Here is a 21873-nt window from a genome sequence, read left to right as displayed (position 1 = left end):
TCATGTGGTATGGAATATCCCTTGGGTCACTTGGGGTCAGCTGTCCCCATGTCCCCTCCCAACTCCTTGTGCACCCCCACCTTCCTTGCCAGTGGGATGGTGTGTGAGGCAGAAAAGGCCTTGACTCTGTGCAAGCACTGCTCAGCAAAATCAAAAATATCCCTGAACTATCAGCATTGTTTTCAGCACAGATCCAAAACACAGCCCCATACCAGCTACTAGGAAGAAAATTAACTCTACCTCAGTCAAAACCAGCACAGTTTTGCATCCAAGATTATCAGAAAAAAGATTACAAAATGCCTTATGTTTATTGTTTACACATTTGTGACTCCTCAGCTGTACTACTGCACATGCTGCTATGTTTCCTATTCTGTAATGAAAAAAGAAAAACAGTTACCCTTTCAACACTGAAAATTGCAATGATTCTGGAAAGGGTTACTTTTCCATTAATTTAAAAATTGTCTGAGTACCATACAGTTGCAGTGTTCCTTTAGAGCAATGATGTCTTGGGGTTTGTAACAGCACCATGTGACTGCAAATCAAAACTTGGAAGATAATGAACCTAGAGAGAGTGAAGATTGCATCTTATGAGGAGTGCCGAGCCAGAAGTTTCCAATGATTTTCCACTGACAGAATTACAGGAGGTAAAAGAACACATTCACACTCCCATCACAAGATTTTCATTTAAAAAATAAGTATGTATAGGCTGCTGTAACGAATACTTTGCAGTCGTTAAGTACTAGTCAAAATCAGCAGGCTAAAGAGTACTCATGTCTCTTCCTGGCATACCTCTAGCCTTCTAAATAAAGAATATACAGGCTGTCAAAGCCTAGAATAAACACACACTCACGTGAAGTGTTTCAGAAGTTGGTGCTCTCCTACATCCACACAGAGTAAAAGAAGTAATTTGAAGTGACAAATACTTAAAATTCAACATGTAAAGCATAAAGAGTTAAAACATATCTTTTAGGCTTCCTTGAAGCATCCAGAAAGAAATTAATTCTGAAACAGATCTCATTTACAGTCTAGATAGCAAGTCAGCTCCTCCTAAGGGTAATTGCATGGCAGCTTATTATAGCTATCAGCTTAATTACGAAACATGCCAAGCAACAGTAATAAATCTCATTGGCAAAGGCAAAATAAGCTATTATTACTTAAGTGAACAAAGTTCAGTCAGTGGCCTTTCCCCACTTGCAGCTCATGGTCCACCCAACCCAGGCCCGGTACGTGCCAGTCACAGGTATCTTCCCACTGAACAACACAGCTCTGCCAAGCTGATCTTCTCAATACAGTTTCAGACCACATACACCCTGGAAGGTTTCTTGCCTTTGCAGAAATAAACAAACACGGGATAAACAGAGCACTGGGAATCAAAAAGAAAGAAAATGGAGTGGTGGTGTGTCAGGGACATCAGACGAATGAGGAACTGAAGGGCTTTGACCCTTTGGCTTGGGAAGGGCAGTGAGTGAACAGAACCCTCACTGTCACAGAAGGGCAAGGTTCCAGGGACTTCTTGCTAGAGACATAAGAATAAGATACCACACAGCACAAACAATGAGCTTCAAGGAGCCTGCTGATATCCCCTCACTTGCAGTTTTCCAGCAACAAGGACTTTGACTTCAAATACTTCCCTTTTTCAGTAATACCAAGTCACTAGCAGAAAACTTTACTATGAACAAACGCCACTGGTATAACTGGACATTCAGACAAAGAGGTTCCCCAGCTAACATTGATGAATCTGTTGAGAGTCTCATAATCTGAACACTTAAAAAGACTGCTGTTATTTATCAGCAAGTTGCACATGCACCATACCATATGCCCATGCCCAGATTCTGAGGAAAAGGCATATAATTCCCAGCACACAGGAGGAATTATACTGTTGGGGGATTTGTAGAAGCTTAAGAACATGTAACAAAGTACACAGGAAGAAAAATCTAACTGATGTAAAAACATTTATCTTGTTATCTGGTTTTGAGATAAACTGCACATTTTGAAGCCCAGCCTGAAAAATTCTGGAGCATTTGTACAATTGAGTAAGGTCCAGTCTATAATGGAAGCTCAGTACTGGATCCAGGGCACAGTTCACCTACTGGGAACTATTCCCATCTAGAAACATTCACTAAACTAGAAATCAGCATGATTCTAAATCAGCATGATTCTTAAGTGTTTTTCAAAAACAAGTATTTGATAATCTCTGTGATTTAAGAGGAAATGTCCTGTGATGCACACAGAGACAGGAAAAGACACTGTAGAGGGAGGAGATGCTGGATTAACTGTCAAAAGACAGATCCTTGCCTACCAAATTACTTTGTTTCTGAAACTGTATAGGCACTAAACCAGTAACGAATTGTCTTTCCATCCCAAATTTTCAACTGCAGCAACAGAGAACTGGGACACTGAAGCTAACACTCAGACTAATGAGTTGTGACAGATATGACGCTGAGATACCACAACTTTTTTCTCATGGACAGCTGCCTAAGCTAGGGTTGTACTGTTCAGTATGGTCTGCATGTATTTTTTCTTTCTGAGTTGTTTACTTCCAAGGGATTTTCGTCACCAACATTAGCTTGTATGGATCGGCATCTACTGCAACAGGATAAGCACGTAACCTTCTGATCAGATCCATGTTTTTTCTCAGAGTCTGATTGTTACATACATACAGTACTCCACACAGATGTTAGAGTTGTGGATACAGCAAAACTATCTTTAAAAAAAAAAAAGAAAGAAAAACCCAAGATCAATTCTCACTTTTGTTTTAATTGCTAGTAAGAGTGTTTGGTAACTCTGTAAAAAGCTTGATGTTGCAAACTACTTGATATTTTAGTGCAATTTTACTGAAAGTATTCTCACTAAGTGAGTTTCATTGATTAAGAAATGACAGTTTCATCCAGGGAGAAGATAAGTGATGTTTGCTCATATTACCTAACAAGATAAGAGCAGCTACTTGTTTAAGCATTGTTCAGAGACGCTGGAGTTCCTAAGATTTGGAAAAAAGCATATAGAATGACATAATTTCAGTAGTCCTAACAAAGCAGACAATTCCAACTGTTCTAAATATAATACAAAATGCTCCTAGCTGCTGCAGAAAACCTCATCCAAATTCAGTTTTAAACTGGAAAAAAAAAACTACCTCAGGCCTTTATTTGACCTCTTTAAAATTTCTACCACTCCCGGAATGTTACCAAGTCATATTTCCTATGAAACAGCAAACAAAACAGAAGCAAACTGTTTTTCTGTCACTCTAGTGCTCCACATCACCACCAGCCCTCAAGTACATCCAGAGAATTTTAAAAAAGTAGTGTGCAAATTAGATTTGAGGTACCGCTTAAGCCCAGGCCTGCAGTATTTAATGTGATTAGCCTCAGACATGGAAGAAAACTGTATCTTCCATATTTGAATAAGTCAGATAACAAACACTTAAACATAGTTCATAAAGAGCCCTGTATCCAGATTAAGCCCTAAATGGAAGTGGTTTTGTGAGCCCTCAGTGGCAGCGTTAGGATGCTCTGAGCTGCTCCAAGGTTTATCATCATCTCCTGTCTTCCAACACACCTTCCCACAAACAGCAAAAATAACTAAGACTTTCTTTACAAAAAGAGCATCTTTATGTAATGTATAGTAGTAATAATGATGAAGATAATGATAACAATTATAATAATACAGTAGAAATAATAATAATAGTAATAATAATATCACTCCTCGAGGGGGGTGAAGCTGGAAAAGGCACGAGAGAGGAGCTGGAAAAGGCACTACCGCAAAAGTCAGCAATCGGAGCACATACTGAGGGGCTTGAACTTTGGTAGTTACTCAGTAACGAGAGCTGGTCACAACATAGCTTTAGCTTTTTCGATTCCTCTATCTACAAGTACCCTCCTCCCTGAAACTCATCCAAGCGGCAAAATATTCACAGAGCTAGAACATACTAAATGCTCGATAATGACAATCAGAACTGCTGTTGTTGTTTTGTTTAGGCCACTTTGACACTGCTCAAGGAAATAAGTGAGTTTTTCAGCCTAGGAGACGCGGGGCACATCTGTCCAGCCGGGCTAGGGAGTCGCACGCTGGCTCTGCCCACTATCTGGAAGCTGTACATACATGAAGGCTGCGCAGAGGCAGGACTTCGGCCCGGGCACATTCCGGGCACAGGTGCCTGGGAGGCACACCAGGAGCTCCCGGGTCAGGAATCACCGGGTCGGAGCGCGGACAGGGCGCCTGCACTTTGCCACAGCTTTCAGGGACACGATTCCCAAATAATGAAGGCAGGGCTGTAGAGCGCGATTCCCCCGCTCTGAGCGAACATCTCGCCGAGCGAGTGTCACACCGCAGCAACGGAGCAGAGGGCTGGAAAACACGTATTTTGGGCCAGCCGGCTCCCGGGGCGCTCCGCAGCCTCGCCGGGCACAAACCGTCGGGCACGAGCAGGGCAGAGCGGGAAGAAAGGAGCGACCGCCCGGCTGCCTCCCGTGCGCGCCCGCTCCGTGCCCGGCCGGGGGGGCGGGGGCCCGGCGGGGCCGGAGGATGCTCGGCGGCCCCCGCCTCCCATGTGCCCGCCATGGCCGCCCCCCGCGCCCGCGGGACGGCGGCGCCCACCCCGCCCGCTTTCACTTTCTTTCCCGGCCCCGCCGGCGCTGCGTGGCCCCGGGCACCGCGCGGGGAGCGGCCCGGGGCTGCCTGGGGCGGGGGGGGAGCAGCCCCGGCCAGGCCTCCGCTGTCCCCCCGCGCCGCCCCGAGGCCAGGCACCCTCTGTGGAACCCCGAGGAATCTCCCAGCCCCGGCCAGGCGGGCGGGGGGGCCGGTGGCGGCGGGGACGGCCTGGCTGGGCGCCCCGCGGATGGAGCGTCCCGGCGGGTCCGGTGCCCGCAGAGGTGACCCCCGCCCGCCCGCCCGCCCGCCCGCCCGGCGTGCTCGCGCCCACCTTGTAGGAATCGGTAGCGAGGAGGATGTTGAACTCGGCGCCCGCCGCAGCGCACTCCATGTCGCCGAGCACCGGGAGGCGCCGCCGCCCGCACGGACCGGACCGGACCAGGCTGTGCCGCCGCCGCCGCTCGCGCTCGGGGCGGGGGGAGCGCGGGGAGCGCGGCCGGGGCGGAGACGCGGCCCCGCGGGCGAGGGGGGCCGGTGGCGGGACCGCTGATTGGCTGAGCGGCAGCGCTGCTGCGGGAGGTGCCGTGACGGCACCGTGGGGAGGGCGGGGCCGGGGCGCTGGGAGGGCTCTGATTGGTCCCGCCGCCCGGCCGGTGCAGGGGGAGGGGCGGGGGAGCGCCTCGCGCCGCACGTTCCCTTTCATTGGGGTCCGGGCGGGGCCCGCTCGGTGACGTCACCGCGCGGCCGGCGCGCGATCGGGAGAGCGGGCGCGGCGGGGGGGAAGCGGCGCGCGCGTGCGCGGGGGGGCGGCGGGGCCGGTTTCGATTCTCGGCGGCCGCGGCTCTGACGGGAAAGGGCTGCGGAGGCTCCGCCCGGGCACCAGAGGATCTGAGGGCCAGGGCAGCCCTTGCTTCAGCCGGGACCCTCGCACTGAGGGCCTGGGGTCGATGGCCCTGTGGAAATGGACCCCCCGGCCTCCTGGAGGACCCAGATCTCCATCCACCTCCACACCGGTTGCTTCAGTGGGAGAACATGATGCTTTTTGATAGAAAATACTTCTTAGCCCTCTTTTCAGTAGGTTTGGATCAGAGATTACGTGTAAAGTTACGTCTGCTTCCGGAAAGCTTACTTTCATCTCACTATAATTGTAGCTGGTCTTCTAATCCGAGTAAATACTTGAGGTTCCTGAATCATGTTTATCCATCATTTGAATTGTGCTGGGACCACAGAACATTCTTTTGGCACAAGGAGCAAATACAGATAGGATGGGTCAGGGTGGAAGGGACCACAGTGGATCATCCAGTCCAACCTCCCTGCCCAGCCAGGGTCATCCCAGAGCACGTGGGACGGGATTGTGTCCGGAGGGTTCTGGAATGTCTCCAGTGAGGGAGGCTCCACAGCCACTCTGGGCAATCTGTTCCAGTGCTCCGTCACAGTTGTTACATGATTTCTATCATGGTGGCTCGTCCATGATGGGAAGATGGTGTATGGAAAGAACTATTAACAATGCTGCTGTACTGCATTAAAAAAAGCTGCTTTGTGAGCCTTTTCTGTAAAACCAGTGGTGAATTAACACTTGAGTTGTTGTTGGATGATACACAAATCTGAAATTGTATAACTAATAACTGTTTATTAAGATGATTCAGAAACATTGGGTTTCACCAGTCAGATTTTCAGAGAAATATGAATGTCCAAAATAATTGCAATGAATAAGATCCATAATGGGGTCTAGATATTTTTGACCTGATTCTGTATAGGTCCTGGTGGATCCATAATTGCACTGTGAACCACATTCATTTGATTACTCTTGTCAACCCCTGTTGACCTCATCATGCTCTTGCTTTATGCCATTTCGTGTGAGAAAAACACCAGTTTTATATACATATATATACCTAGCCCAGAGAGGCTGTGGAGTCTCCACTTCAAGAACCCTCTGGACACAACCCTATGCCATGTGCTCTGGGATGACCCTGCCTGAAAAGGGAGGTTAGACCAGATGACCCTGTGGTCCCTTCCAACCTGACCCATTCTCTGACTCTGTGAAACTACTTTCCTGCTGATTCAAAGAAACTTCTGCCAATCTGAAAAGCACTTTTATTACGGCCGGGGAATGCAAAAGGGGCAGGTGTTCTCCCCAGTGCACTCCGCCGAGCCAAGAAATAACATAGCCTTTTATACAGTTTGAAAGTAGCAAGCTCAAAATTATCTTTACACACACTCCTTTTGCAGTCTTTCTTATCTAAATAGACACTTAGTTTTACCTCCTATTCTTACCATTATAGAGTAGTTACATAAAGTTTTATCACTTCAAGCAGTTTCAGGTTCCCCACCCCTCTCTACGTGCTAAAAAGCCTTCCCCATTCTCTAAGCCTTTTATCTCAATTGTCCACAGTTCGGTCAGAGACTTTTAAGCAGTTTTACATTTTGCAAAGTCACACCTTCATAGCTAAATATCTAATATTTTATTTCATTCTCTATTTCACTGCAGGAGGGAAAGGGTTCCTATGGAATAGGAAAAAGTCAGTGAAGCAGTTGGAAACATTAAGAGACTACATATATCAGGAGTTTCCTGTACGCTTCCCTCCACCAGCTTGTCTGTGTGCTGTTTTTCAACAAAATCTGGTAGTAGCAATGGTAATTGCTGTTATTACTGTCAGCTACCATGAACTTGCAACTAATTCTTGTCTTAGATTTTCCACTTCAGTCTGATTTTCTTGTTCAGTCTCATGGACACAAAGTTATCTTTTTACCCTTACTTCCCCATCAGAACAAGAAAAAGTTGAAATTTCCATTTCCTGTCTCTGATCTCTCTGTAGCTCTTCCCATTTGTATCTCTATGTCTTGTTTGTTGCTGCATAGACAATCCAGTCTGCTCTCTTCCATTGGCAAAACTTATCTAAAAGTGCTTACTCATTTAGAAAGCTGCTCTACCTTTTTCCACATCCTCTTTAAATATAAAGTGTTTTTTATGAAGTTGTCTGGACTGACTCTTCCTTAATTCCTTCTGAGGGTTCCTTTTGTGGAGTGTCATGTCAATGTGACAACATGATTATTGGATATTTGACATTATCTTGATATACAAATCTCATGTTTTGTCACAAAACTTTCTTCTGTGGTGTCACTTACATCAGAATTTTGCCCCTTAGCACATTCTTTATCTGTGTTATCCATCCTTATCTTTTTAATGGTGAAATTTTTCTTCTGCAAAGGACAAAGCTTAAATTCTTTTTGGAAAGTCTGTTTTAATATAATGCTGATTAGTAAAAAGAAAAAATAATTTTATCAGATCAGTCATCTTAACTTTAGCAAGAAATTAGAAAAGTCAGAAAAATAGTACAGGGCTTGCTTTTTGTTGGTTTTGGTTTGGTTTATTTTTAAGATGACATTTCTCACTACAGAATTCTCCTGATATATCTTCAAACCTTCAATAGAATAATTAATGATGATTTGCTCAGACAGAATTTTTGTCAGCATTCTCCTCCTACTGGCTCTTTCTTGTATCTTATGACATGCCAGAACTTGAATAATGGTTTAATTTAGGTCATATGAACATATCTTAAGCTGTATCTGTAATGAAATATTGTAAAGTTAGAGCACTTCAGAGTATTAATAGAAAATGGTACTATGCTAAACAGAGCTATATTAAATCATGGTTTGGTGAGGAGAATATATTTTGAGTCTGGAAAAAATTAAATAGAACTCTTGTAGCACTAGGTGGTGGGAGTACAGTTACAATGGCAGAAGAGAAGTAATCCTAGGAACCTCAAATACTCAATTCCTGTGCCATATCTGTCATCTATTGTCTGTAAAACTGACTTTGGACTGTTGGATCGGCTTGTGGGAGGGCCTAATGTCTCCCTTCTGATGAAACCACACCAAGAAATCATGCTTTTTAAATGCAAGTTCAGCTAAATTGTTTTTTATACCATTTAGCCTCCTGATAGAGCTGGGGTTCTTCAATAGTTATCTACTAGCATTTTCATTAGGCATGTGAGAGATTTTTAGAGGTACTTGTTTAGATATTTATAATAAACAAAGCTCTAATGGTAGCTTTAATAAATTCATATTAATCCAGGGACATGTTTTGTTGCCCAGGGTTTTCTGATAATAAATGATATTCTGTGTAGCAGAAGCGTCCAGTCAGCATTTTATGCATATAAAGTCTATACTATAGTCTACTGCTATATTTGGAGGATAATTGTCCTGCAAATAAGTCCTCAGGCTGATGTCTTAGGAGGTATACAAGGACAGTCAAATTAAGATGGATATTACATTATATCCCTTCTTCAATCAATATTGCAAAACTTGATATTTATTTCATCTAGCTGTGAGAGTCCTGTCACCATTGCATAGAAGATCTCTGTGACTGGAATTTCTGCACACTCCATGCTTATGTACAGGGCATGAGTTTTCCCCTCTAATGTTTCTGGTCATTTCAGTTGTTAATTCTGAGCCTGAACCAATCCACTGTTCTCCCTTTATCTGGGTGATAATTCCAAGGCATATTGACAAATTAAATGTCAACATTGTTTCTTTACATTGTTATTTTTCTTTTCAGATATGCTGGCAAAAGGGCAGAATTTTAGCTGTACTCCTTTGTACTTTGGGTTTGGTGCATCTAGTACTTGTGGTGCTGTTTAAGCTTTCAGTGTTTGGCAGCAAGTCCCTTGGTGCCTGACAGCCACGCTGGTGTAGCTGGAGTTTATCAGGTGTCTGTCACTCGCCACCTCGGTGCACACAGTTCTTTGCTGTGGAGCTATGAGGAAAACAGAGTGGAGCCTGGGGACTTTTTTTTCCCCCAAGGCTAAACTCCTTTTATCCTTCCTAAAGCTTCCCATCCTGCATCATTCTGCAACATCTCAGTGTTTCCTCTGTGTTCTCGTAGCGTTCTTTCACCTTGGATACCTGCCTGGGACTCTAGAGTTAATCAGTGCATAATTGGTTAAGATCATCTAAGCAGATTTTAATGTGCTCTAGAATTTAATTCTCATTGCTAAACTGTATCCGTCAATAGTCCTGTTAAATAGTATTCCAATCACAAGGAATCACGTAGAAGTAGATTACTTTGCATAGAAGTGAGTAAAAAAATCTGGCTCATCATTTTAAATCATACTCAGTGAACACAGCAAGCCTAGTGTTTCTACCTTGTGGTTTATCCAAAGGCTTGTGTAGAAGTTTCTCTTTAAGAATGATGGACTATGCAGATTATATGTGTGAAAAATGACTTGACTGTACGCATGAAAATTAAGAGGAATTTCTTTATCTATGCAATGTATAGGACAAGGTTAAATCCAGTGCAAGATTCTGTTGAGATGACATATTCTTCTGGTGAGCAGTCACACTGGACTATATGTATTTTGATATTTAGATCTTTTGTCTGTGTGTGTATATACATATGTAAAATCTCTAATATTCTGTTGAAATACTTCTTGATGGTCTGTTTACTGAAGTTCCTGTTCAGTCCATGGCATAGCATCTCTTTTCTGTACTCCAGCTACCAAACAGTGTTTCTATGTCTGCAGGACCTTGGTCAGCAAGATTCATACATCAGCACAGCTAACCTTCAAGTGTTTGTTAGTTTTTGTGCTTCTCAGCATGATCACAGCAAGTCAGTTTTTCTTTATACCTTCTTAAGAACTCCATCTGGCCATTAGGTCTTATCTTTGGAAGTCAATGCCTGTATTTCTGCTGAGACTTGGATTGCTAGTTTTCCAGATATGCTGTGAGACTTCTTGCCTTGATTTTTAGAAGAGGTGAATTTCAGATTATGGTTATGGCTTTGTATGGCAGATAAATTTTTATTTCTTGGCATGCATTACATAACCAATGCTGAGGTTTTTGCATGTTCTTCAAAGAATAGCAGACGTTTAATCACTGCATTGTTCAGAGTATTGTGAATCTTGAGATAGCTTTGTACTGGTTTAAGGGTAAACTGGCAGGAGAAATGAACCCCAACTCAAAAGAGATTATAAGTCAGTTACAACTTAATAAAAATAATATCATAAATACAATTATACGGACAGACAATTGGTTTTAATCCACAAAACTCAGCTGTATGACCCAGCACCCTGGGGCATGAACAGAATGGTGTTCATTGGCCCCTGTGCTGAGCCCCACGTGGTCCTCCTGAGTCCAACGTAAAAGGAGAAGGAAAACCTGTTGGTGAGAGTGCTGGTCACAGTCCAGTCAAGAGTGGTGGTCACAGTCCCGTTGAGGTTCTGGTCCTCCTCTGGATATGAAGATTGGGCCCAGAAGTCCCAAGACCCCAAGATTATATACACTCGGGTTCGAGTGGGAATGCCCAGTACATCCCCCAGGGCAGAGAGTTCCACAATGGGTGATTGTGAGTAGTGAGATATTTTTGGAATCCTTGATGTCCCATCAGACATGACCCCTCAGGCTGGAGGTGCTAATGACTCCCCCGGAGCAGAGTTATCACACCTGAGTCATTGATGTGAGGATAGGAACATCCTCCTATCTCACAAGCTTCTTAACATCCAGCTTATAGCCTGAGGGGTCAGGTGTGCTCTGGGCAGCTGCTGCAAATGGTCTGTTGTTAACAGTTCCTGGGAAATGACATAGAAGGTGTAGAACACACAGTTTGGGTTGCGCCCACACAGTGATGAATTGGTACTGGCTGCTCTAACTAGGACAAGCTTGAAGATGCTGTCACACATATGGATGAATGACACAGGACACCCTGAAATTTACTGATACAAAGATGCCTGACTGGTTCTGTGTTGTCACTGTGGATCCAGTTTTAGCTGAATCCTGAGGCTCAGTGTACCAGTTTTGGTGGAGTCCTGAGCTCCCTCCACCAAGAGCCACTTGGGTGGAGTTGCTCTCTAATTTTTCAGTGTTTGAGATTCCTCGTGAGCTGGGTGGCAAGGAAGTGTTGCTCACATGTATTTGAGTGCATCTGTCTAGCATCAGCTTGGAACAAGGAAGACCTTCCTGAGCAGGAGCTTCCTGAATCTAATGAGGCTTTACGAAGTTTAAGGTGCAAGTGTTACACTTCTGGGTTTTCCTGGTTTTGTCCTGTGGTCCAGATACACAGTGTATGGAGCTGGCTTGGGTTAGTAGAGCTGATTCTTTGTGTTCCAGGTAATGTAAAGATGGCTAAACTGCTTCCAGATCTGAACTAACACCAAAAGCTGTTTAGCATTGTTTGTGCAGCTCTGTACCTGAGCCAATAAACTTTGTAATAGTAGTCTCTGAGCTATACAGAATTTGTCCCTGACACAATTAATGTGCAACTAAAATAACCCTCTGCAACCAGTTCAGTGACGGCTATTGAGAGTGAGATGAAGTGCAGGAAGGGAGCTGACATGTATTAGACTCGATCACTTGTGCTTTGCCCACACATCAGGGTTCCCAAACATCCAAACAGATGAGTTTCTTTTGCTTTTGAATCAAATAAGCACAAAGTATTTTCTTTCACTGTCAACCCAAATTTCCTCCACTTCACTACAGTGATGAGTATCAGTGTGGGCAAATAAAGTAGAGCTCATCATAATGGACAGGAATAAGAGTTAAATATTTTGATAAATTTATTTCAGGATTCAGATGTACTTCTAAATAATTTCTTAAGCAGTGTTTGACCAATGGAGAATTTGTAATGTTCTGACGTCATGTGAAAATTTTACTTCTGTTTGTCTAAAATAATGTTTATAATTTAACCAGTTTTTACTGATCTGGAAGAAACACTCAGTCCCTTGGAGCTGAGACCATTTCTAGTTCTGTATTTGTTAATCACCTTACATGGTTAGGGCTGATTCAAACCGAAGCCTTTGCACTAACACAGTAACAACAGCAACTGCAGTGTCTGCAGGGCGTAATTGAGCTTTGTGTGGTGGAGGGATCAGAGACCTGGGGCTAAACTGATTGAGTTTTGTTTAGTATTTCACAATACACAGTGTGTATTCAAACACGAGGGACAGATGTGCAGTTGTGTGTCTAGGTGAAAATCCAAGGTTGACAACACTTTCGCAGCACATGCAAAGATCAACCACGCTGCCATAGTTGTGTCTGAGGACCAAATGTCACCTGTCCAAGTTAGAAATACAGAAGATGACTTTCTAGTGATCTGGATTGCCATGTTTATTCTAGCAAGTTGAAGGTTCTATTTTCTTAATTTGATTTCTACCTATGTGGGAAGAAAAGAAAAAACCTGCAACCCCTTAGAAACATTGCCCAGAGTTTCTGTTTTCACTGTGTAGACAACATGAAAGATTATACATATTTACTGATCGCCATTCTGTAATATTCATGCTGTTGATGCGGGAGAGTACCTGAAGCAAAGCAAGATAAATCAACACATTTGTAAAAAGCAGTAGAGGGCCAGACACTCAGCATTTTGCTACAACCCATCAGTTAGAGGAGTTGCAGCTTCACAGTTTATGACATCAAGCAGTGTCCTCACATGAACTTCAGCCTTGAACTGTCTTTTTCTCTGGGCTTAACATGCTCAGACACTTTTTACTTTGGCCTGATCCTGTAACACGCAGTGCTTCTCCAGTGAGGATGATCTTATATACTGTGTCTTTAAAGAAAAAAAATAGAATTATTTATTAATGCTCTCCGAAAGAATGATATGGAGGGCAAGGTGTATGGTACAGAAAATGTTCTAGCTAAAAGTATCACAAGGTTGTAAAATTTGTTGCACTTTAAGTTTAAAGAAACATGATTTCCCCCCTTGCATCCTTTCTAAAAGGGAACTGTGAGGTTTGTCAGGCAAAGACCTTGCTCCTGCTGTTCCTGAGGAGTGGGACTATTTAGACTATAAAGGGATCAGGACAGTGCCCCAAGCATTGTCCGTTCTCATAACAGTACATTACAGATTACGGTTTGACTGGGAGACCAATCAAGGCCATTTCAGTCAGTCAGGAAGGGTATTTGTAACTGTGTCTGGAGCTGTGATACTGTGTAAGCATGCAGGGCTGTTCTGCTAAGTCATCCCAGCTGTAGGTGAGGGGAGGAAACCCTGCATACAGATGCAGAATCATTTCTGCTCACTCAGAGCTGGTGCATGCAAACTGCTGCTGGACTGAGCCATGCCTTGTGCTTCTGCTGTGCAGAGATTGAAATAAAATTACCCAGGAAAACACCTTTGAAACTAGGGACATCTTCGTGAAAATATATATTTAGGTTTGTATTTTGTTGCTTCTGAAGGTAAAAATGAAGGGAAAAGAGTCGACCTTAGAATATTAGCCTAAGCTAATAACCAGCAAAAACTGCCTCAGGTGCTTAAATTTCGGATGTTAGCAGTCTATTGACTTGAGCAGGATTAAAATTGGTGAATTTGGTGAATAACTGCAATAATGATTAAGTTTTGTGTGCGTACACTCAATTGCAGAGCTGGAGGTCTTTCTTTTTGATGTCTCAAACACAAATGATTTCTGAAAGAAGTAATTGGTTTTTTTTTCAGGAGTGGTCTTACACAATATTTGTACTGCGCAGGGTTCCCAAGATCTCTGTGGACTGATTCACAGGAAATGCAGAGTCATTGAAGCAGCAGACACACTCCTAGAGTAGTGCCCTGCAATCCTTTCAGTGTAGATGAGATGTAGGTTTCTTCCACTGTCTTACAGACCCAATCCATCATCAATGCCCTGGTCAGGGCACTGGGCTGGGGGCACAACCTGGGAGCCCCCAGATGGCCCTTTTCTGTGGTGCTGCTGCTTAAGCACGTGGGCAGTTTTCTGGTCTCAGTATCCACATGGGAAAAGGCTGCAGTTGCATTTTGTGAAGAGCTTAATCCCATTAGTGTGCACGGAGCACGGCCTAGAAATGCGCTCTGGATGTAAGCAAAGGAATGCCGACAGGCTGAGGAGAGGCAGGCACTGAAGCAAACTGATAGACACCAAGAGGTCTTTGGGTTAAACAAATAGGCACCTACTGCATTATGCAGAGTTTTCTATGGATGGTACATTTGGATTTAGGTAGTTTACTTTTTTTTTTCTATTAAATTCTACTTCACTCACCTTTGTCCTAATCTTAATTTAGAGCTTTGTAATTAAACATGAAGTAAAAACTGTAGATTGGAGCCTAGTGTGGCAGGATGAGGCAGGGATGAACTTTATGCATCAATTTCAGTACAGATCAGACTGATGGATAGATTTTAAAAACCACACATTACCTTAAATTATGAGGCACTACAAGGAGTGCTGAGAAGTGTAAGGAGAAACTGCCTGTGCTTATGAGGGGGGGAGATGGCAAGCATTCTATGTAACAGCTTGTGCTGCATCAGGAATCAATGTGGGATCCCAGTTTGAGCTATTCGATTGCACCTACCTAACAGATACCTGTAGGGTCTGACTGTGGCAGCATTTGGAGAGTTTGTCAGTCTGATGGGTTGCACTGAGCTGAATTACAGCATGACCCCCTGCACACAGGATTTCCTCGCCAGCTTCTCTCCTCCTGCTGGTTTGCCAAGCTCCCTGAATTCAGTTCCTGCCTGTAGTCTCATTTCTTCCTCAGTACTTTCAATAAATTAACCAAGTAATTGGAATACACCCCTGAAATCTGCACTTGTTTATAGCTAGTTCTTTCTCTGGGATCATTAGCAAGATATCTTTTATATTTCTCTCTATATAAATTTGATCCTGAGATCTCAAAGTCAGTGGAAAGACGAGCGAGATTTTAGATGGCTAATTTTTAAAGTATGGGGGTTTTGTCAAAACAACACTGAAGTTGGAATGAAACAATTATATCTCTCGCAGCATGTACTTTTTAAACATGAATATAAGATAATCTTTAGCAAAAAAAAAAAAATCTGGTATTTAGCTTATCAGGTAGCAATTAATAATTCCACAAATACTTGGGGAAATCTGTGGGCCAATGAACCCTGTGAGATGAATAGTTTGTGTCAAATCCTTGATGTCAAATGAAATGTGAACCTTTCCACAACTCTTGTTAATTTTACTATATTGAACCAGTCTTGTCCTTGCATTTTCATTTTACATTCGCTTCATCTTTCTGTTTAATGCATCCGTTTTGCTGTTTCTGGCAGGAGTTTCTTTCTTCTTACTGGGGAAGCAGAAGGTATCTGATTTATTTTTTTCACAGCAGATACCTCCTTCAATGTCTTACATATTAATGTTTTCTCTCTTTTATAAACTAATCATAGCAGTGGAAATTAATTCATATTCCTGTTGAGAGGATTTATTTCTATGTAACTTTATATTTATTAGCATTTATTTATTATCCAGTCACCTGACTTACACTGCCATGAAGACCTGCTACTGGATTCCAATTAAAAGTTTTAAATTTAGAAGACTTTTGAGATTTAAATAACAATTAACTGATAAGTGCTGTGCAATATTTGCTAATCCCAAAGGTCTCTTTTACAGAAAGAATGGAAATGCAACACTGGAAATTTGAGGGGGAAATATCTGAATTTGTAGCTCAAGCAACAATGTTCTATTTGATGTTGAAATACTAAAGAGCCAAAATTTTCCTCACAAAGGGAAATATTCAGAGGACGGTGAGGGTCAACTAACTAGCATGGAGCAATGGAAAAGGGTGGGAGTGAAATTAAAGACTGAAAATAAATTATCCAGAAGACAACAGTGGGAATATATATGTAGAAGAATGGTCGGATATCCTTGTTTATGCAAACAGTGATAGGGTCATCTTCCGCACCCCTCCTATAAGTCATGGCCATGGGCAAGTTCTCAGGGGCTCCACTAGATCAGGAAATCCACAGAGGAGTTGTGTCCCAATTTATATGTTGAGTCACACTGTGGTACAGTGGTGTTCTGGCTGCTGGTTACCAGCATCTCTTCTAGCTGTCCAGTGGAGGTGCCTGAGATTATTTAGTATGGTGTGCAAGGCAGGGTTAGGGCAAGGGGGACAGCTATGAAGTTCTGGATATCCATATCAATATGAGAGCTCCAGATGCAGTCAGGAGATGGTATGGCTCCAGATTCAGACCTGGGAATTAGAGGATATCCCTGCATGGAATGGTGTAGTCTCTAAAAACATTATGTCATTTTGAGCTTGTAAGGCAGGAGATATGTCAGGAAGTGGACAAAGGTGAGCTGAAGTCTTGGCAAATACTGAGTCAATTTTTTCCTCGCATTTCCTGTTTGATCTCAGGCAACTCAAACTCTGTGATAGCTCATAGAGCTGTCTAGGTTGGAAGAGACATTGGAAGAGCTTAGTCTTACCTGCAGGTCAATAAGTATTGACAAAGCAGGTCAATAAGTATTTCAGACAATATTGTTCAGAGCTTTGTTGTGGCAGGTCTTAAAATTTCTGAGGACATAAGTTCTTCAGTGTCTCTAGAAAATTTGTTCCAATGCTTAATTATCCCGCTAGTGATTTCTCCCCACCCCTTGTATCCAGCTGGAATCTTCTGTAGGCAGTGGAAGGCTGCTATTGGGTGCTTCCTAAACCCTTCTCCAAGCATGTGGGGCATGTGTGGTCTGAACACATTGTGTGAGTCAAGATTTCTCCGGAGATACTCGCCTCAATCCTCTTCCGAGGAGAAGATAGTTCTCCTTTGCTCCCCTCACTAAGCACAACAGCCCAGAAAGACTTGCTGGTGAAGAATTAGGCAAAGGAAGCATATTTGAAAAGGTCAGGCAAATTCTCTAGTAACTGGAAAAAGGGAAACATCACTCCAACTCTTAAAAAAGGGGGGAAACGAAGACCTGGGAAGCTACAGGCTGGTGAGCCTCACCTCTGTGCCTGGGAAGATCATGGAGCAGATCCATAAAACAATGTTCAGGTGCATACAAGGAGGTGATCCAAGACAGCCAGCATGGCTTCACTGAGGGCAAATCACACCTGACCAATCTGGTGAATCTGGAAGCTTTGGAACCAATGGTCACAGGGTTTCAGGTCTCCTCTCTCTATGTCAGAGAACTAAATAAATCTGGGTCTTCGGGGTTCCTGGAAGCCCAAGCATGCTCTAGCCTAAAAAAAGTGTTGAAAACAAGTAAGATAAGGTTTTATTTTAACATCTCTTTCTATTAAGAAACTCTTTAAAGCCTGCATGTATTCATGAGATGTGTTATTTCTAGTTACTCAGTCTTTCCCACCTCTTAAGTCAGAAAATTCCCAGAGAATTGCTCAGATAATGCAGCATTGTGGCTCAGACAACTCAGGCTGTTTGGAACCCAGGAAAGAGTGGTTCCTGTCATCACAACCAGAGATTATGGAAGACCCTGAATGTTATGCCAACAGTGAAGGAAGGTGGCTAAAGTGTGGTACATGAATCATTTTTTACCCTTTTACTGTGCACAGACAGTAACCTCTTCATGACTCTTCTTTATGACTCTCTTCTTCGAGTCAGTTGATTGAAATACCCATTAGAGGAGGGAATGTACATTGCAACTGCCAGTGTCCCCCTTGGACACTACAAGCAATGTAAATACCTTTAAGCAATTTCTGTGGTCACAATTTCCTCTGATTGTTGACTTCAGGTGAAAATAATTCAGAACAGTTCTGGTTGAGGAGGTGAGCTCATGACGGTTGGACTAGTCTGTATAAGCAACACCTCCTGAAATCCCTCTCCATACTTTTTGAGTCTGTAGATTAGTCATAAGGAGGCAAAATGTACCAATGCTCCTGTGAATACTTCTGCGGATACTGCTGTGATTTATTAATGTATAAAAGACTTCTGCAAAATTTCTGATCTTCAGCTGAGTTATCTAGAAAAACACAGTGAACTCCTGCATAGATTTAATATTCTTGATTATAAGTGCCTAGGGAAAACCTGGACTTCATTTAGCATTTTCTGAGAAACACCTATCAGTTAACATAGAAGCATCACAGCTGAAGTCCTTTAATCTTCTACAGCTCTGGTCTGTGTGACTCTGCCTGGCACTCAGTGGCAATCATGCCAGTACAGATACTCCAATTTTTATGCTGGAGTGTAAGCTTTTATCTGTTTCATATATACTGATTACATAAAACTTAGCTGTCTAAATAGGGAAGGTTAAGAAGAGTCAAAATACATGGGCCTTGTTTCATTCTCTGTTATGTTGATATTGTGCAAGTTTTGAGCTGGTTTCCTGCCAAATCTCCAAAACTTGACAAGGCCCACTTCCCAGAGAGGGAAGAAAAAAAGGCCTAGGGTGAAAACTATCACAGTTATAAAATATGCATAAGCATAACGAAATCAGTGGTAGTTACTGCAATGTGAAACAGGTGTAATGATTACAGAATTTAGCAAATTTAAGCTGAAATTTTCTCCTGGTTTAAGTAAAATTGATTATTGGGTGTGAACTCTGATTCAACAGAAGCAAAAGACTTCATTAGCACAACACATCAAAATGACCTTTTTTTCTGATCCATGTCCAGTTTTGTTAAATTATAACAATTAAATCCTTCAAAGATCAATAAAGATCTGTACCCTTAACAAATTTCTTTTAACTATCTCAAACCATGACATAACATATTAGATAAAATCAGTTTTTCAAATAATGAACAAACCTGCTGTGTGTTATATTAGTGTGACTGAATATCAAATCAATATCAAGCTTGTCATATTTAATCTGATTAAGCTCACTAGGACTGGGTTTCTCAGTATTAAAAACACTATCAGGAGAAGCAGTATAATCTTATCTTCTATGAACTACCCAGTGGACAAGATGAGTGGTATATTTTGTTATTAAATGGACTGTATTTTTCCTTAACAAGTATCAGTCACTGTTTATTTATGCCATTATCAGAAGGTGTTGAGTTACAGAATGAAATGAAAAGTGTCCACATCACTGTATTGTCATGTACAAACCTGTAGAAGCCCAGAAGATAAAGGACTAATGCTATGTCTCAAACACTGATATCTGGGTGGCTGTGGAGCCAGCCAAGGATTGTTGGTAATAACCAAGGATTGTTGGTAATAACACACTGTGAGAAGAACAGGATGTGGCTGGAGAAGGGGGCCTTGAGGAGGTAGGACAGCACTTTTTCCGGGACAGATGTCCTTGTTAGTTCCTGGAAATGAGCACAACACAGTCCATTGCAAGCACAGGAATAAGACGAGAGGTGAACATGGACTGTAGGGGGGAACAAGACCACCCAAGTACCCCAAATCATCTGACCCAATTCCAGAAAGGTCTGAAAGAACGGACTGTGCATGATAAATAATTTACATAGAAAGTAAGAAACCTGTCTCCAGGGTGGGGAAAATGATCCATAAAAAGGTACCCCTACCAAGCCCAGGTAGTGTCCCCAGGACCTTGGACACCCCATCAGCTGGACTGATGCTGAAACCAGGACTGGTGATCTCTTTCTCCCTTTCTGACTTTTCTTTCTCTCTCCTCACCTTTAATTCATCTCTTTCTTTCTCTCTTCCCTTTCATCTAACCTCTTTATCCAAAACTCACTGTGTTGTACTTATATAAGAGGTCAGGGACTAACATACCAATTTCCATGGCAAGTATGTAATTTACTAATAAAAGTTTGTGAGTTTTTGTGGACCCTCTTACCTATGTCATTTCATTTGACCGTGAGCATCTACGAATCTTGGGCACTCCCTTCCCCTTAAGGGTGAGAAGTCACAAAATAGCTGGAAGATTTTGCTAATGCCATCAGTGTAACTGGATTTTGAAAACATAGCTTTCTTGAATCAAGGTTGATTGCATACATTCCTTGATAAATGCCTTTTTATGTAATTCACACAGATTTTTTAATAGGTTAATTCTCCAAGAACTGAAATTTTACATTTTTCTGTCTCCTGCTGTAGCCAGATCAGAAGCCCAAAGAGATTTGAGATGAAAAGAATTTATACTCTGTGGGGGTTTTTATTGTGGTTTTACTATGTTACAGACCCTTACGGTTTTGTGGGTTGGTTGGTGGTTGGTTTTTTTTTTAAGTAAGAATATTAATCCAGCATTCTGAATAAATTTCCCGTCTCTTCATCTTAATTGGAACAAAGGTCTTCGGGTTATTTTTTACATGCAGTCAAACTCTGCTGTGTGGTTTTGAAAAGTCATTTCAATTCAGGAAGAATTTCCAAGTATATGAGAAATTTTGATCAATAAGATGGTAATCAAAAAGAATCTGTTTTGTACTTCTGTATCAGTCAACCCTCCTAAGATCTTAGAGCCCTTTGAACATTGAATGAATGAAGTATGTAAAATATATCAAGTAAGTAACATTATTTTCATTTAATAAATTGAGAAATCAAGGCATACCATTTTTTAAGGATTTTTCAAATGGTTAAACCCCATTGGGATTTTTTTGGGCAAAGACTTTGTCCCAGGCTCTGAATTCAAAACAGTTTATAGCATTTAATTGTGTTTAGTCTCTGAATTTTCAATTCCATATAGTCATCTGGAACAGTTATCATTTCTTGTGGAGCCTTTGTCACTGTGTGTACCTCATTCTCTGATCACTCTGATCACTTTGTGTTCCTGCATGGCCCATATCATAGCTCAGAGAAGGTCCCCACTCAGCAGCTTGCTGCCAGGGCCCATTGACATGAGCACTGCGTTTTACTGCTGTTTGCTGTTATTCCTTCTGGGGGTTATTGTGCTTCTTTTTGCTATCCTTATTCCTGTTCTTTATCCAGTTTAAGTTTAGGGGTTTACTTTTTGCTTCTTTCTTATCCTCAAAGACAGATGTCCCAGACTTCATCCTCCTACAGAAGGAAGACATGGAGTCTAGAAATGACATTGTGTGAGGCTATACTGGAAGAGGGAGCTCAGGTTTTGCTGCCAGAAGGATTTCCTAGCAGTAGTTGCATGGAAATAGAAGCATGTTGGTTCAAGATATAGGACACTGAGTCTATGGTTACCTGCTTGTCAAAAATTATCTCACTTAAGATGATCAAGTTTTAATAAAAACTTTGTCCATGAGTTCATCATGGTGCCACATGTAGTTTGGCCTTCGTATAAAGCCCATCATGGTAGAGGGAATCTGGGAACCTCTGTCTTCTTGTTCCCATCCAAGTTGAAGAACAGTGGTCTAGGTGAAGTCTGTTCAGTGGAATCAGGTAACAGCTTCCTTCTGTTCTCACCACCATCCTCAGTCTTCATGCCATGGTTGTTGGCCACCCAGAAGCCTAACGCTGGTAACTGTTTTGCTTTGTATAGTTGCTTCAACCCTAAGAGAAGGGAGAAAGGTGCATGAGTGCAATAGACTGTGAATGCAAGCATCTTCCAAAGCTGTACCAGCCACTCTTCATGGTGTAGACCAACTACAGATAGTGAAGTGTGCTGGGTTTGTTAAACAGGTGTTTCTCCTGTTTGGCATCAGCTGGCAAGAAACCAGCTACATCACATCAGTCAGTCTGGCTAAGACAATGCTGTAATAGTTGTGTTGATTTGGTACACT

The 21873-nt window shown here is 42.5% G+C and overlaps 1 protein-coding gene across 3 annotated transcripts in view; it reads right to left on the bottom strand.

Moving 5' to 3' along the window:
• The window catches only part of NAMPT (nicotinamide phosphoribosyltransferase), a 29683-nt gene extending 23890 nt beyond the window's left edge, over positions 1-5793 (bottom strand). For 2 of the 3 annotated variants that reach the window (XM_064656332.1, XM_064656333.1), the window contains exon 1: positions 4916-5302. In XM_064656332.1, coding sequence (XP_064512402.1) covers positions 4916-5287 — 372 coding nt within the window. In that variant the 5' untranslated portion in view covers positions 5288-5302. Of the gene's footprint in view, positions 1-4915; positions 5303-5724 lie in introns of those variants that run through there. The other variant, XM_064656334.1, reaches the window with a different exon arrangement.
• Between the last annotated feature and the right edge of the window lie 16080 nt (positions 5794-21873).

This window comes from Pseudopipra pipra, chromosome 5 (assembly GCF_036250125.1).
Source record: "Pseudopipra pipra isolate bDixPip1 chromosome 5, bDixPip1.hap1, whole genome shotgun sequence".
Lineage (NCBI taxonomy): Eukaryota > Metazoa > Chordata > Aves > Passeriformes > Pipridae > Pseudopipra > Pseudopipra pipra.
The sequence above is the reverse complement of the archived record's forward strand: the minus strand, read 5'-3'. Positions and strand labels throughout refer to the sequence as shown.